The sequence below is a fragment of the Mus caroli genome, unplaced genomic scaffold (genome assembly GCF_978045245.1).
Source record: "Mus caroli unplaced genomic scaffold, Mus_caroli_1 scaffold_14, whole genome shotgun sequence".
Lineage (NCBI taxonomy): Eukaryota > Metazoa > Chordata > Mammalia > Rodentia > Muridae > Mus > Mus caroli.
Genome location: NW_028227269.1, coordinates 110,191,852 through 110,209,596, shown reverse-complemented (window position 1 = coordinate 110,209,596; position 17,745 = coordinate 110,191,852). Strand labels below are relative to the sequence as shown.

General features: G+C 56.1%; 1 protein-coding gene across 3 annotated transcripts in view; it reads right to left on the bottom strand.

Moving 5' to 3' along the window:
- Kif26a (kinesin family member 26A) overlaps positions 1-17,745 on the bottom strand; it is a 38,138-nt gene that overhangs the window by 12,338 nt on the left and 8,055 nt on the right. For all 3 annotated transcript variants that reach the window (XM_085830702.1, XM_029484876.2, XM_021179102.2), the window contains exons 3-5: positions 12,300-12,725; positions 6,399-6,589; positions 694-883 (exon numbers count right to left, since the gene is read on the bottom strand). In XM_085830702.1, coding sequence (XP_085686828.1) covers positions 694-883; positions 6,399-6,589; positions 12,300-12,725 — 807 coding nt within the window. The remainder of the gene's footprint in view (positions 1-693; positions 884-6,398; positions 6,590-12,299; positions 12,726-17,745) is intronic.

Genomic DNA, 17,745 nt, shown 5'->3' with positions numbered 1-17,745 from the left:
CAACTTGGGGATGGCCGCATCGGGCAAGGTCGAGCAGGCCCAACTCTGTAACTCCTCTCAGGATGGCTGGGAGGGGACACCACACTCGGAGCAGGCCTTCTGCAAGGGTTTTGAGAGTCTGGCTCTCCACCTCACACAAGCACGGCTTGCATACTCCTGCCACAGGAGCACCCCATTAATCCTGGGGTACAGAAACTTCTCCTTCAGGGAGGCACCAACCATAGGAACCAAATCAGAACCCTGTGGGGAACTCTGGAGCCAACCAGGGCTCACGCCCCTCCCAGACCTCAGCTGCCTCGGTCTGAACTCCATCTGGCCAGGCTGCCTGGATAAGTGACTCAGGAACGCTGAGGAGGCCCACCCACCCCCTCCTTGCTCAGCCCAACTCAAGACAGCATCCGGCAAGGGTAAGCAAGAGTGATCTGCTCGCACCCCAAAGCCCAGAAGTTTCACCACACAGCTATCCTGGAACAAGCCCCTGGGACCTGAGGAAAAGTTTCTTGTCATCATTTCTCACAGCTCCACAGACTCCCCATGCCCTTCCGGGCACTGCACCCCAGAGGCTCAGGTTCCCCGTCCTTAGCTCTGCCAACTGGCTTACCGTGTGGCCCTAGTGGAGCCTTCTATCTCCTAAATCTTATCAAGGAGTTCCAGCCTCCCCATATCCAGGCACAGGGCCTAAGTGGGATCTACCTTTCCGAAGCTGCTGGGGTTTTCCTTGGCCTTGGAGGCAGCCCTGAGCAGGCAGGGGGGCACCGGGGGCGGCCACAGCTGCAGAGAGCCACTGAAGTCGGTGGGGTAAGTGGACGTGCCTCGGGTGGAGGGCGCAGGCGGCGGGTGATGCTTCTTGCGCTTGGAGGCCAGGCTGAGCTTCTGGGCAGCCCTGGAGAGGAGAGGAGGGTGCTTAGGGTGTACCAACAGCTACCTCTGTCACTCTGTCACCGTGCCTAGGACCATAGCAGGCTGTGCCATCTCAAACTCCATCAGCCATGTGGAGAGTCACTCTGAGGAAACAGCCAGAAATTCTTACAGTTGCATAGTCTAAACTGCGTTTTTCTGAGTGGGGTCCTAGCCTGGGGCCACAGGTCAGACAGGAGGCAGGCAGTCCATGTAGGCATAGGACCATATTCTACTCTGTGCTGAGCTCTGAAATCACAGGCTTCAATCCTAGCTATCCATACTTTTCTTCAAGCTGGCCATATTCCAGGGATAGAGGGTCCAGTGTCTGTCCTGGAATGGGCTTTCCTGCAGCCCCCCAGGTCCCTGCAACAGCTGTCCCCACTGTCTCCCAATATACCTTCCCTTGAAAGTCCTCTAGCCAAGTGTCAGGCTCCTATCTTGCTTGTGGACCACGAAAATTACCCAGCCCAACCCACACCTCCAACACAGAGACCCAAGAATATCACTGGAGTTTATATTGTACACACCAAGAAGCTAAGCCACGCTCCCCGGGTCTGTCACCACTTTCCAAAGGAGGAGACCTAGGTGGGGGCAGGTGACCAGGACGAGAAGCTATCTAACCAGTTCCACCTCTCCCTAACACCCCCAAATGTCCCCCACCCCACACCCATCCCTCTAGGCCTGTCAGGTCCCATTTTTTTTCTTCCTCAGAAGGATCCAACATGCAGGAGCCCAGAGCCTGGGGCCCCCTTGGCACCTCCCACCATGTTGCTGGTGCTCTGATAACTCCTCTCGTCTTTAATAGGAGTTGTCTTTTAAGAGACCCCAGGGACAGCTTCCTCCTAGTGAGGTGTCATCACAGAAAATAAAAGTAATCTACGATGCATGGCGGAGTCTTTAACAGAGCCACAGAGGCGCTCGTGTGCTGCAGACTGGGCAAAGTAGGGAGTGGGGGGTCTCCTGCCCAGGAAGACCCTGGGCCTCAGAGCCCAGGGTCTCTGCCAATGGTGGCACCTGCACCCTGGGGTGCACTAAGTATTTGCCTAGTACCTGCCTGAGCCTGCATTTTAAGGTTCAAATGAGTCTTGTGAGAAAGTATGGCAATTTCTCAGCTCCTTTGCAGAAGTAACGCACGGCAAACCACGGGCAAGAGAGGCGGACACTGTTACCTACCACTGTGTATACTGAGAATTGTAAGGTCAAGGCTTCAAGGGTCCCCAACTACTCCTGTGAGGGTCACGGGGCATAGACAGTGGCCGGGAAAGGCCACAGCAGACAGAGCCTGCACCAGCTCAGGGCTCTTCATGCCTCCCAACTCCCTATCTGAGCCCCTGCTCCAGATCCCACCCTCACAGCCTCCGGAGAAAAAAAAAGGCCCAGTCCTGCCTCCGAAAGCAGTCTTATTTCCAAGTACGATCAGGGCAGGGGAATCACGACCCCCTTGCCTGGCACTGCCCAGGGCTGAGGCCTAATATAAGATCTATGCCTCCCCAGCTGGGTAGGAAAAAAAAAAAGACTTCCTGGAGTAGGTTTGTTTGTTTGTTTGTTTGTTTGTTTGTTTGTTTGCCTATAAGTGGGTGCAAAGAAAACCTGTTCCTAGGGTTTGGAGACAGTACATGAGGGCTGCCCAATATTCTCCAAGGCTAGAGGGTGTGGTGAGAGCCTCCCCGCCCCTCAAGATGTCTACACTGGCCGGCAGTCAGCAGAAGGCCAAGGCACATCCACTCTGAACCAGTTCTCTACAGCTATGTCTGGCCCCCGGGCCTTCCCATAGGTCAGGCACGGCCAGAGTGCAACCTTTAAAGACAGCTCTGGGGGACGCTCATACCTCGAGGTCTATAGAGGCCAGCAGAGGCCAGACAGCTGGAACAAGACGGTGGGTAAGCCACTGGGTCTACAGAGAACCCTGCCCTTGGTGGCCTCCTCAGAAGCCAGAGAGGACAGCTCAGGCATCAGCTGACCTGGGCACCTCCTGCAGCAGCCAGCTCTTAGGTCTGATCTAACTTGCAGTAACAGAGGAGTGGCAGCCAGCAGCTGCTGGAACAGGCCCAACACCCCCCCCCAACCTGGTTAATGGCTCGGCACTCACAAAGCGCCACTCAGCAGGTCTCTGACAAAGGGACCAGGACAAGTACCTTGTCTGGGATGAACATGGACAGATTTCCATCAACCTCCCAAGCCTTCCAGGGTTTGGCTTTCAGGGACTTTAGGGGTCCCAGAGGTCAGGACCGACCCCGAGGACCCCAGTTTGTTAAAGATACAAACCTGGGTTCTAAGCAGCAAGAACATAAAAGACACGAGTCTCACCAAGGCTAAGAAAAAATAGGGTATCACGTGCAGGGCCACTCAGACCACCATGCTGTTAGGAAGTGGCAGCCCTGGGGCCCTGGGGTGTGCAGGGAGGAGTGAGCAGATGTGAGCAGCCTTCCTCTGATGGAGAAACGGAAAGAAAAAAGGCAAGGGCTTCCAAACAGCTCGCACCCTCAAGGGACACCACCTCCAGGAAGCCTGCCCCGATGCCCCGATGCAGACCCCAGCCCTAAGCTTCCTCGTCTATAGAACCACTCTTGCCAGAGACTTCCTGAGCTCACAGGAAGCCTGGCACACACCTTTGCTGAGGATGTGAATGGCTCAGTTTGTGAACACCAGCCTGAACAGCAAGCAAACCCAAGATCCATCACTTCTCTGGTCACTGACTCATGAAAACAGAGAGAAGAAAAACAAAACTTGTCTCATAAAGAAAACTTACCTCTTTCCAAGAGGAAGGTACTTTAGAGGCAACTGGGCTTAGCACTGAGATCTCTGGGCATCTGAAATGCAGCCTGCTCCCTTGGAGTGACCAGCTGCTGCCAGTCCAAAGCTTCCCTAAACTGAGGGGTTGGCGGACACAACAAAGCCACACACAGAGCCTCCTTCACTACCTCGGACCTGCCATCTGCAGGATCTGCCTCATGAGAGCCTAGAGTGCTCACTGGGAGCTCCTCATGGGTCAAACAGCTAAAGGAACTCAAGACCTGACTAAAGGGAGCTGCCACCGAGGCAGCTGTTTCTCAGGGCTGCTGTCACCCGAGGACCTTACCCAGAGGTTGGAGCAAGTGAGAGACCATTCTGCCAAGTCCTCTGACCTGGTTGCAGGCTTCAGAGTCTCTGCACCTCTGCCAGCTTGGCCCACACGGAGGTCCAGAAAGACACATGGGGCATGGGGCTCCACAGAGGCTAGGAAGGACCTTGCTTCTCTGACCCATGCCTACCCCAGCAGATGTTCTCAAGATAGCCAGATTCTGGGTGCCAGAGTATCCCATATTTACCAAGGGCAATAGGACAGCTAGGCAGGTGGGCTGTGCTAATTAATGGGAGCATCAGAGAGAGGGGAGGCTGCAAGTTGCACAGCAGTTAAGAGGGTTTAGGACACGGATGTCAGGGTCACGGTAGTCCCTACGGAGTGTGGCCTCAAATTTCTGACGGGCAGGTATTGTCTAGTCAGTGCTTAACCGTGGGTCCAGAGGAGCGGATGTTACTCCACCCCTCCCCCAACTCCCAGGCTCCCGGGTACCCTTAGGACTACAGTGTTCTTCATGTGGGCATGGCCCACTGAAGTGGGTGAGGATGGCTTGAGTTGCTTGTTCAGCCTGCAGAGAGCAGTCAGGCCAAGTGCAGAGCCCCCGCTGGGGACTGTAAGATTGGAGAACCTGAACCTCTGAGCTCACCCTGCTTTCTGCGCACAGCATAGATGCCCCTGCCACCTCATCTCCTCAGCCCCTGAAGCCCTCCCGGACGGCAGGCAACTCTCTCACCTGACCTTCATCCAAGGGCCACCTTCACAGATTCCAGACACACACACCCCTATATACCATGGTGCGAAACCCCCAAGGGATAGGCGAGGATCACTCCTACTGTCCAGGATCAGAGCGTGAACACAGCACCTGCTCAGTAGAAGCTGTGGGGTGGGGCGGAGGTCCACTGCCTCCTGGTGCACTCTGGGCAATCCCCTCTCCAACTCCATGCCTCGCCCTTACCCACAAAGCCAGGTAGTGGTTACAAAGTTTCAAGGCTCATTGGGGCGAGCCTCCCAGTAGCAATCTCAGCCCTGCTGGATATCACCTGCAGAAGCACCTACCCTAAACCCGACCCTTGAGAGGCCACACATTACAGGTCCGGAAGCCACTGATAGTCACAGTGACTCCCACCCACCCCTACCCCACACGTGTGTGTGTGTGTGTGTGTGTGTGTGTGTGTGTGTGCTTTGCACGCCTTGGGAAACCTGCCTCCAGCCCCCACCCAAGTCCACTTGTTTCTTTGTTTCTATGGTAACTTTCCAAGGTCAGGGTGTTGCTCTGGCAGAGGAACCTCCACAGCCTGGGATGAGACAAAAGGCAGTCAGCAGCTGCTGCCTGCAGCCGGGCAGGGTGGCTAATGAGCCAGTGGGAGGGGGGGCACACATACCACACACGCTGTGTCAAGACCCTCCTCAGGCACCTCAGAATCAGGGTGCTGGGTGGTATCCAGACTCAGGACGACAACCATGTAAACACTTTTCAATAGATCTGAGCATTTCAAAACCTCCTACCTAGTACCAAGCCAGGAGTGTAGCTACACACAGGCCACCAAATCCTCAAAGCAAAGGCCCTTGAAATCAGGACTGAGCAGGATAAGGACATGGCCGGATATCAGCCCCTCGTGCCCAGCCCCCTAGACCCTAGCCTGACTGCTCCTGGCACAGGGAGGCTCCCAGACAGGCTGTCCCCATCTGGAAGGTCCTAGGCAGGTTGTCTGCATCTGGCTGGGTTGGTTGCTGAGGCCGCATCAGTCACAGGAGGTCGTGCACACTGCACTGCAGCATTCATCAGCCAGCCCTAACAATGCCCTAATCACATGCCCCGTCACGCCCCCCATCAGGCCCTCAAGTCCCCCCGGACCAGGGCTGATAAGACAGCCTCTGCCCAGCGTGATACAGACAAGCTTATCAGCGCCCATTCGGGCTGCTAATGGGACAGTGACCCCCAGCTGGCTGCCATTACCTCTCATTATGGCGATTACATCCTGTAATCCCTGTTCCCTCAGGCTGCTGGATGAGGGCAGGACTCCAGCCTTGGGTCTGCAGAACCAGAGGCTTTGCCATGGGGCCAGGGAAACTCTCTCCAACCCATGCACTGGCTAGGCTCCCCCACCCACCCGCTGGCCAAACTCAGGAAGAGGGGGTCCTGTTCTCACCCTGAAGTACTTCTTTTCCTCTAGCCAGAGGACCACAACCACACCATCTTACAACATCAAGACAGGCATCCGGGAGGGGAGAAGTCAAACAGTAGCCCCTTCATTTCTATGCACGGAAACTGTGGGCCCTAGACAGGTACCCTTGAAAAGTGTCCCAGGAGGCCAGCCGGGATTCTCGCAGCTCCCACACTTCCATCAACTGAGCCACGGTTCTTTCTCCCAAGAACAGATCAAGGCCTCCATTCTCCAACAACATGCTGCAGCTTGTGTGACCCCAGAGGACCTACCTTATAAAGAAAGAGGCCGCTGCAGACGGGCCTGTGGAACCCCCTGCTGAGGTGCCTGGGGCTGGGGTAACCAGGGCTGTAGTGCATGCTGCCCCTCGGCCCCACGCCTTCGACATACGTTCAGGGCCTGCTGCTGGAGCACAGTCTCGGACAGTGTCGGCCACAGCCACCGCAGCTACAGCTGCCTCAGCCTGGAGGAAGGAGAAATCGGCGTGAGGAACAGGCAGGTGACAAACCCATCACCCCAGGCTGAGTACCCTCACTTGCAAAATCCTGCCTATGTGACTGGAAATCACAGCCAAGAGACTGGGAGCCTGGACTAAAGGCCTAGCCTCCAAGGCAATCTACCAGGACTCCTGTCCCCAGCTCAGGGCACGTGATAGGTCTACCCCAGCCACGGAGGAAAATGCAGACCCCACCTGGGGCTGACTCTACAGCTCTTCTCAAGTTCTGGAGTGACCGCAGAGGTCAGGCAGACAGACCTCTTCTGGCCCTCATCCCTGGGCCATCTGGGAGCACCCAGAGGTACAATTACGCAAGGCACCACAATAAATATTTGGCATGAGCGCTAATTGTCCCCCATATGATAACGTATGACACTCCACTATCTGAAATACAACTCTGGCATTTCCAACTAATTAGCTAAAATAAATTCTAGAGAGGGAGAGGCCTCAGCACGGTGCACAGCTATAATTAAATGTCCCCAGGACAGCTTTCACATGCTGTTGACTTGCCCCTCGGGCTCTCGGGGCAGAGGGAACTCAAGCCCTAGCAGGAAAGGACAGGCAGCTGGTCTCTTCCAGGAAAGCCCCAGGCCCCTAGAGCTCCAAAATACCCTCTCCACTTTGACAATATGGCCTGTGTCCCAGATGACAGAAGCCTGGGATCCCCAGGCTGCGAGGGCACAGGTGACCCTGGGATGAGCTCAGATATTACCAGGATCTCTCAAAGGATGCATCCCTGAGACCAGGTGTGGTACCTCTGTAGAACGAGCCACCATGTACGCAGAGACCTTACCACAGCAGGGCAGTTACCCTCCTTACAGCGAAAGCCTCACCCTGCTCAGCCCCTGAAGGACCCAGCTTCTAAATCCCAGACAGGGGATGGAACAACACTCTCTGCCTGTAAGAGTCCCAAGCTCACCCCATGCTTTGAGCCAGTGCCAGCCCAGCACCTTCCTAGTGCCCAGCAGCACCCAGTACCCCAGGACTTGAAAGATCCATAGCCGAGCTTACTGGACACTGCACCGAGCATTTATCAGCTGCAAGTATAGGTGTATAGGACAACAGTCCTAAACATGCCTCAGACTCCAGCCTGGCCTGCCCTCTTCTCTGATCCACTCCCTCACCCCCACTGCTTAGTCGGGAAAACCGGCCTAGGAGAGAGTCAGTGTACACGCTGTAAGGCTGGCGATCTGTGGTCTGGGTCCTTTGGAGCAGAGCCTGATTTGACTGAGCATCTACTGGACACAGCAGCCAGAGCCCAGGGTCAGGAACTTGGGGAGGAGGGGTGCTCAGCCCACAGCTAACCTAGAGTTAGCTCCTCTGTCTGTGTTGGCTGCGCTGGAGATCTGTGCCCAGGGTCCCACAACACTGAGGACGGAAGCAGGAAGCCTTGCGGGGGGGGGGGGGGCTTGAGCGGCTGCCCCATCCCCTACGTGGCCCTGCTACCCGCTCCCACAGGCCCAGCCACCCAAAGGCATCTACAGAGGTACCGGGGCCTTTCACCGGCCGACCCACCTGCGCCGCTCTCGTTGGTCCTCCCCACACTGACCTGTCTCAGGAGTCCCGCACGTGACTCGGCTCCACCGTCCCACCAGCTGCCATGACAACACGGCTCCGTCCCTCAGGACGGCCACTGCCAATTCCCGCCAGAAGCAGAGAGCCTGGACATTGCCAAAAGAAGCCGTCCCAAAGCGAGCGCACAGCAGCGGTGGTGTGGGCGAGGGGGAGGGACCACGACACGACATGACACAACACGACACGGGGAGGATGCGGGTGGACAGCCAAACAGAAAGTGTGATGGAGGCACACAGCAGCAACGAAGGAAAAGCATGGAGAGAGGAGAGCGTGAGGCCAGCCCTGGCCAAGGGAAGCTACAGAGAAAACCCTGACTCCATCACAGCCTGAAGGCGCCCACGCGGAGGTGAGACACCGCAGGACCTAAGTGGACTCGCCCAGTGTCGGCTGATCTCTGGAACCCAGCTCTGCGTCTATGGGATTCTGGCATGGGAAGCTCCTTCTAGGACCTAGGATTCCCTCCCCCATCAGGACCCTGTCAGGTGCTCCTGTGAGGGGATGAGACAGAGGCTCAAGGCTATGCGTGAGGCAAGTGTATACCTGAGGGGGTTAGCATCCTATAGAGAATGTTACCTCCTCATTCTTGCTCACCTGCTCCTCTCCTCTGGCCTCATTACCCAGAGGCCTCCAGGGCCTGGCATAAGGTGGGAAGTCCTGTACCTTCAGTGCATTGTGCCCACCCACATCACAGAAGCAGCTTCACTGGGCCTTCACACGAAAGAGGAGGCCATCTCACCAGCCCCCACTACATGGGTGGGTAAACTGAGGCCTGGACAGGGGCGTCAGCAACGTTAGGACGGTTGCATCCACAGTCAGGCTATAGGTCAGAGGGAGTTCTCCACCTTCAGTATCTACTGAGGTTTCTATGAACAACAGGCAACGGGAAGGCTCTCTGCACAGACCCAAGTGGGAAGCAAGCAGGCACCCCCAGGTCGGTGCCAATCAACCATCGTGCCGAGGGGAGCCCCGGCTCCTTGAGGCCTCTCTGATGTCAACTGTGCCATCTCAAACCAACCAAGGGGTCAGGAGGTTGAGTCCTGTCCCGGAGCTTCTGCTATAAGATCAGAACAGGTTTCTTGACCTCCGCGGGGGGGGGGGGGGGGCTTCTGACTGTGGGGCATTCCACAAGCTGGCATGGAGGAGACCACATGGGAGGCTGCTCCTCATCTGTTACATCAGTGTCTCTCTGCCTGACTGTCTAGAGCAGCGCTTCTCAACCTTAGAGCCGTGACCCTTTCATCCAGTTCCTCACGCTGTGGTGACTCCCAAGGAACTTCTGCCACTGTTACGAACCGTAATGTGAATATCTGATAAGCAGTGGTCTCAGGCAACCCGGTGAAAGGATCCACCAGAGGGGTCACGATGCACCCGTTGAGAACCACTGCTAGAGAGAGACTAGTAGGGTCAATCCCCTGGGAACGCCAGAGCAACGGATGCTCCCTCCATGGCAAACCAGGAAGAGGCCCCTCTCTGAGCAAGAGTTAAGGAGAGCCAGGCCTCACTGGGGTCGCTGATGGGAGTGGAGGTTCAGAGGACATCCTTCACCTGTACCTGTCAGTGTGTCACCGGGAGTGTGTCACTCCAGGCTCTGTCACCCATCCACAGGGTAGATTTATGTTACCTGATGTTTGTATGCCCCAGGACTCCTGTCAGGGCACTCTCCTCCAAGGGAGATGCTCCCTCAAACCCAAGTGAGATGTGCCTGTGGCTTGGGCTAAATAAAGCTGTGTACACCAATAGCTTCCCCAGCCACTGAAACTCTGGGGCCATGAGGACAACTGTACACAGTAACACCCAGATGCAGAGCCCAGGGCAGCCCCAGCCACACATTCAGCACCTAGACTCTCCCAGGCCTTGCCAGTGGCTCCAGAGGGCCCAGGGAGCCATAGGTCATACTCTCCCCTCTAAGGGACCAATCCTGCCTAAGTCGACCAGTTTCCCGGCCCTCCACTCCTCCTCCTGTACACCAGGGGCCAGGCTGTCTGAACCACCTGTGGGAACCAATCCACCGAATGGCCCCAAAGGCCACCAGCCATCTGTGACAGCTTCACAACCCTTCTCTCCAGAAGTGTTTAAGAGCAGAGCGCCCAGGCAGTACTTGATCATCAGTGATCGACACCCTGCTTCAAGGGACATTGCCTCAACTGCAGCCTAAAGTTCTATTTATGGTTCTAATAATCTCCCTATTGATTGCCAGGACTGTCCTCTAATTATAAATCCATTCCCACCTTTTCCCGAACACAATCAATGTGCAATGAGAAGCAGGGGCCTTAAATACCCACGTTTTATGGCATGTAGGCCATGGTCGAGCTTGCCTAACCAAAAGCCATTGACCGGTTCCTCCCGGCATCCTCCCCCACCACCACACCAAAGCATGAAGACCATCAGCATGAGCTTCGCTCCATGTCTGCTAAGACCTAAGGCTATGGCCAGTCAATCAACGGGGCCACCCAACACCCCTGGGGATCAGAGTTTTAGGTCTGAGCATGTCACCTGAGGCTTCCTTTAAGATCCAGTTCAACGTCACCTCCTCTAGGAATTGTTAATTTGCCTGAACAGTCAGGGGCATCTGCACCCTACCCCTGGGTTCTGTTCCCACTCCTCAAGCAGCCCAGCTATTGGGTCAAAGCCCCAGCAGGACAGAGCAGCTGGCCTGCCTTCAGTTTGGTAAGGGAAGGGTGCTAGGCCATGATTAGCATGATACTCCAACCCCAAGGACAGATGGCCTCAAAAAATGAGCCCCTGAACAAAAGCCCAGGCACCAGCTCCAGGTTGGGCAGAATTCTCAGCACAGCCCACATCCAAGAGCAAAGTCCAACCAGTAAGTTGCACCCACCTTGGAAAGACCTTCAATCAAGACAATGGGAGGAGCCTTCCTTACATGGGAGCTTATATCAGCATTGCCCAGTGGCTCTGGGGTCTCTGTGCCCTTCTGCCCGTCTCCTCCAAGTGCCACTGGACACACAGACCAAGGGTGAGAGCCGACCATCCCACCTCAGGGACTTTGCCAATTCCCCAAGCTTGCATAGCTGGCTACTGTGTGCCTGAAATGCACACCTGAAACTCTACCTCAGAGGCAGGATTCCTTAGCAACACCTACAGGATCCTCTGTTGTCAACAGCCAAGGGAGCAAAGGGGTGGGGGGAGCACTACTCCACATAGCCAGGCACACATGATCCACAACAGTCTGTCCCTGCCCCGATTCACGCCCCGCCTCCCTCCTGCCTCTCCTCCCATAAAGACAGTGCCTCAATCTTGGTAGATTTGTTTACACCTTCTCTACCTAGAGGATTCCCCCCACTAGGGACACGGGGGGGGGGGGCTCAGACCAACAAATCCAAAGTACACTGCCCTCCTGCTGGGCACTGTGGGGGCCCTCAGGCTAAGTCTTCAACAAGCTGGTGGCTGTGCCCTCAGTGGTGGCCCTGGAGAAGCCCCTGGAGAAGGGGCAGAGTCAAGCAGGGCTCATGCAGAGTGCTGGCTGGGCCCTGATGGTGTCAGGCTCTCCCAGGGTCCAGTCAAAGTCATCTGTTTTACCCACCCGAGGAAACCTCTAGGCCAACAGCATGACTCTCCCAGCTTCCACCCTGGGACTCCTTGAACCAGGTAGAAAACTGGGGACACGGGAAGTTGAAGAGACTACAAGAGACATGATGAGGTGCACGTAGGCAATGCCCCAGAAAAACCACTCCTGGCCAGGGACTTCAGAGATGGATTAAGGAGAGCCAGGCCTTCAACCTAACCACCAATGCCAGCAACTGTGAACCTCACTGTGCAGTCTAGGCTCTGTCTTCCATCCACGGTGTAGTCTATGCCACCCAAGCTGCACCTCTGAGGACAGCCTGTCGTAGCAGGTTCTCAAAGAAAGGAAGGTGTCCTCTCTAAACCCAAGACCAGACAAGGCTGGTCTCAGGAGTCCTTGGTTCCTCCAACCGCCCACAGCATCACAGAAGATCTAAGAAGGTTAGCCAAAAGCATCCCTGATTTCCCCCAGGCTTGCAGTGGGCCCTGCTGATACCACGCTACAGGGCACCCAGACGTGGTCAGGAGCCTCAAAGAGAGTCAGCTGCAATCCAGTAGCCCACCTACTCAGAACACTCACCAGGCAAGTGGGTGGCAAGAAGCTGTTGACCCTTGAGAGGCTCCACACACCCTCCAAGCACTGCTGGGCCTGGATGGTGACTGTACTCAATGCTCCCCCAAGGCCTGCTGGTGCCACCGACACCTGGACGCTGGGGCCAGGTGGCCAAGCCGTTGCCTTCCTCCTGTCAGGTCCCACAGGGGGCTGCCTCCCCATGAGGCCCACGGGTCCAGGTGGGTCCCTGGGGCTGGGAGCCGCAAGGCCTCCTCGGGAAGCATCGGGGTCCTCGTGACTGGCAGGCGTCTGTAACAGGCGCAGGGCTTCCCGAGTGAGCTGGTGCAGATGCGTGGTGCATACGTCACAGCGGCTCTCGGCGTCAGGGCGGCATGCTGGCTGAACCCCAGAGGCCGGGAGCTTGTCAAGCAGCAAGGTAGAGAGGCAAGGATCCTGGGGATGGCAAGGGACAGCAATCAGTGCTCAGGGACACAGGGAGCCCATCCCCTCAGCCCAGGCTGTAGCCAGAGCAACACCATCCATAACATTATTATGGCCCAAACTATTTCATCCGCATGAGCCCAGCAGGAAGGTAATTATCAGAGTTAATAGTGAGGTTCCCTGTGCCCTTGACAGCCACCCACCTCCCCACCATCATTAACCACGCTGGTTCACGGCTAACAAGATGTGTCTGTGGCTCCCTGACAACCGGCTTGTGGGTAAAGGCACTGGTCCAGGGTCTGGCAAGAGGCTGGCCAAAAGCAGACCCCAGGCTCCCTTCCCCCTGCTTTCTCTCATGGGGCAGAGGTCCGATCCCTGTTGCTGCAGTCTCCAGCCAGCCCTGGTAGAGGCTGAGAGCACAATGAGACAGGGTACTAGCGTGGATGTGTCTCTTAGCAAAGTCCCCAGAGTGAGTGTGGTCATCTCTAACCCTGACAGCAGCAGGGACGGCGTGCATGGCTCACTGTCCCAAGCAAAGGGTGCCCAGAGACACTGTCCAGAGACAGGCAAGAAGAGGACCCTCAAAGCAGGCTGTAGGTCGGGAGGATGACATTCCCACCCAGAGGGAGGACACCCCCCAAAGGGACAATACCTCCCGGGAGGGACACGGCACTCTGCATGTGGACACACACACCTCCCACAGAGAGACTGGGGCTGGGCCAGGCTCAGAGTGACCTAACTAGGGCAAAACACCTATCCTGATCCAATTCCCTGCTCTCCTGTCCAGGCCCACGCAGTACAGTCCCTTAAACAAACACAGCCTAGTGAAGCTACAGCTGTCACCCTAAGAGCCCAGGATCAGCGGTCCACTCCACCAGCTCCAGCCTTGGCCTCCTTTCTGTCCAGTTTCAGGTACTCCCACACACTAAGCTGACCATACAGGTTCCGAGGGTTTTCTCACAACACCTGACTCCAATACAGCAGCCTTCCCAGATATACCCATTTCTCAGGCCAGACGGCTGAAGTCATCCATCCCACAAAAGTGTCTCATTCATTTATCCCAGAAATGCATGTTTCCTCAGCATGCCCAGGGGCTGGTCACTTGTGCCCATAATGCTCAAAGCAGTGAAGGCTGTGGCCAAAGCAGTCAATACAGGTGAGAGAGGCAAGGGAACCTATCATGACTAAGGTCTTTCTCCTCCTTGGCCCCATTTCCACTCACCCAGAGTCCAAGGCAGATAAAAGAGTGCCCTCTGTCAGACCCCGTATCATGCCAGCCGCCTGATTTATGGACTACTCTGTAAATTCTGGATGGTTTCCAGGCTGAGAAGTGCCTGGCAGATCAGGTCGCCATTAGCTGATGCCCCTGGAATTCACCAGGCTCAAGCATACAAGGGGGAACCCTGCAGGGCACGAGAGGTCCCCAGAGATGGCACAGGGCTGGAGACTGGGGTGGGGTGATCCCAGCCAGTGACCCAGGCCCAGGCGGAGGGGAGGATAGGCTGGCCTCTTTCCAGTCTGACTCTTCTGCTCTGATTTTCCACTCAGCAGGAGGCTACAAAGGGAAGGAAGTGTGGCCCAGTGCAGCCATTAGCTCGCTTTGAAAGGGGCCGCCCAGCGCAGGCTCCAGCCCCGAATCCAGGCCCAGCTGCCCTTTGTTCTGGGCCCTCTGAACAGGCCTGGAGGCCTCTGCCTGTCTTAGGGGCCACAGCCTCTGAAATAATCCCCCTCTCCACAGCAAGAGGCAAGAATGAAAGCTAAGCCTAAGGACTGGGCCAAGGAAGGAGGGCCCACCAGGCCCAACAACACAGCTAGGCAGAGAGTGGGCGAGAAGCCTGACCAGCCGTCAAGAGCAGAAGTCCATTCAAGCACCGGACGGGAACCAAGGGGGAGAGGGGGGGACTCCCATATTCAGGTCCCCACTGAGAAGGTGGCCAAAAGTCATTTGCTCATCTGTGCTGTTGGCTCCGGCTCCGGGTATCTCAGGCAAGAGGCCTTCCTACTCCCAACAGCTGCCTTGCACCCCATCCCTGCTGCATCAGCTCCCAGTGGGCCAGAGCCCTGGGCCAGGACCCAGGTTGGGGCTAGCATAGAAGTAGCCAAGTCAACGTTTTTGACCCCTCACCACCACCACCACCACCTCACCACCACCCACCCACGCTGGGGGTTGGCGGGGCTAAAACCTTAGGCCACTTTTCCAGTCCTGGTCACACAGGGTGACCAGGCTACTCAACACACTACGGTGCAGTTGGACTGGGGCGTGGGGATTGTGACCCACAGCACTGAGGCCCACAGAGAGCAGAGCCACTGTGGGGCTGGGTCCTTCACAATCAGCCCAAGCCGTTGTCTCCGGGAGCAGCTGGGAGAATAGAGGAGAGTGAGCAGAGCTGAGCTTACCATAGTATAGTTAGGGCTCCAGGGAGGGGACACATGCACACACACTCACACCACAAAACACACATTCTCATTCTCTCTCTCTCTCTCTCTCTCTCTCTCTCTCTCTCTCTCTCTCACACACACACACATACACACACACACACACATTCACACCACACACACACACTGTTCCAGCAAGGCCCTCACTCAGATCGGACAAAGGCCTTGAGGTGGCAAGCCACCAGATTCCCCTGCCCTGCCCCCTCAGCCACCAGCAAACCCTGCTTGCTTGAACTTCCTCTAGCTGTAAGGATCTCAGGACACAGCGGGGACAGAGGGAAGTCCAGGAGGAACTGTCAGGACCAGGCTTCCTTTCCTACCCACCCCTGCAGCTTCGTGTCCAGGAGCCCAAGCCCCCAGGGGTCCTAGCTCAGGATCAGAATTTTAACTCAGAATCCCCAGGCATTGGGCCTGTTGCTTTCGAAACCCATTGCTTTCAGATAGACAGTAATTACTCCATTGCAAAATATTACTTTTAATTTCCGCTTTATGGTCTAATTAAACAGATATTTTACTTGTGCTTGGGAAAGTATTTTTCTTAATTTGATTCAATTTAGCACTGTGCACAACCCACCCATCACACGGTGGGTTTTAGGGAGCCTCCTGTTTAAAAAATGATGGCTTTTCGGTTTTTATTTTGTTTCTGGAGTCTGCAAGTTGCTTTAAGTAATCTTTCCATTTTCTCCTGGGAGAATGAAAGGGGTGAAAGGGGTACCCTGGCTGCAGGGCTGGTCAAGCTTCACCCAGAGGTCAGGGCAAACACAGACTCTCTCTGGGTCCTGCTGCCAATCACCCATTTCTGCCAAGGGGATCCCAGCCCCCACGGCAGGGCAGGTAAGAAGCCCAGGCCTAGAGTGCCTGACACCCTGGTGTCCCACACTGCACCACCACACAAGGACAAGGGAGGGAGCAGGCGAGTGTGAGCAACCTAGGACTACAGTGCCTGCTACCTCAACCTCCCTTCCTTCCCAAACAAAGCATTCTGGGCTATGACCGACCCTGTAGAGCAACTGTTTCCGGAGTTGACAACAGGTCCAGGAAGAGACTCCCAGTGGCCTGCTGTCGAGGACATTCCTGTGTCTCGTGCAGCCTGGCAGGGTGGTCCAGGGCTCAACTTTCCAGCCTGGAAACTGGCAGGCACACCCAGGCTGCTCCACCCTACCAGGCACCTCACTAGAGGCCCAGACCCCTCTCTATCTTCTCAGCTGCTAGACCGGCCCACCCAGCACCGACCGGCACACCACCCATAGCCCTGTGCCAGGAGACGCCCAGCTGGATGCTTCAGGACAGACTCCCTCATTGAGAGCCTCTCCCCTCAATAGCCACCCTGTTCTCCGCGAAGAACCCACCACAAGATGCTAGAGACCTGGAGGGCACTGACAGCCTCAGCTATGGGACACAGTGGCTAATCGGGACCCAACCTGAAGAGGCATACCTTATATCCTCTGACTTAGATTTCTGGACACTCATTCTATAGCATAGGCTATGGTCCCTACACAAAGCACAAAGTTTCCCCCACTGGACCATGAGGCAGCAAAGCATCCCGAGGCTGCAGCAGGTTCACTGCCAGATTAAGGTAGCCATCTTCCTGAAGCTGGACCACAAATGGGATTTGCCTATGCCTCTGGAGACGGCTGAGCACAAAGAGGCTGAAAGTCACCTGGAAAGGGATATGTGCAGAATCTGAATCAGGCCCCCGCTATCCAGTCCCTGGGCGGAGTCCTAGAGACCACCCCATGCAGGTGGCCATTACCACCCTCCAACAGGGGCTGCCTCACGGGGATATTCCTGGCCTACAGCTTTCAGCAAAGACTTTCTGAGATGATCCAAATCCCAGCCCTGGCCCCAGGGCTTGAATGCAGCTCTATCCGTGACACCCTCAAGAACTGCTACCTTACTGGTTTCCAACCCTGTCTGCCACCAATGACTGTCTCTGCATGAGCTCCAGACACACCTCTGTCATAGTCACGATGCTGAGTCTCTTGTTTACACTCGAGCCTTCCTGACTGGCTTGAGTGTAATCTGTAGGTGCTGCAGGCCTCGGCTGCCCAGCACTGCCCTCCAGACCCTTGGCACTCTGCTGAGAAGGCAGACTTTGGAAGAGAAGGCAGGTGCGGGTGATGGACTCAGGCGGCTCCCAATACCCTCCCTTACTACACGGGAAAAGAGTTCTATGTGCCTGCATGCTTAGAGTTCTTTAGGCAGCATGCTAAAGTACCAGGCAGCCTCCAGTACCAGGAGTCTGTCTGGGGTGCTCTGGTCTTTCCACTCTTCCAGCTTGTACCTGGAAGCTCTTCTCCCCACCAGGTCTTAGGGTGCCACCAGGTCTTAGGGTACCTATAGGAAAGGATGAGTTCTGACCCTATAAGAGATGCCCACCCATATCATCAAGCCCAAATCACCTGCCAGGCAGGACCCACCCCGTCCCTGCCCATCTATCACCCTACAGATGTGAAATGGCAGGCAGACTAGGCCCCTGGTATCACCCAGAATCCAACACCCAACACTTGACAAAGCCCTGCCTCTCCACCTCTACATACAACAACCTGGTCGACCTCCTTGGGAAGGCCAGAGAAACTGAACCACTTACCCCAGG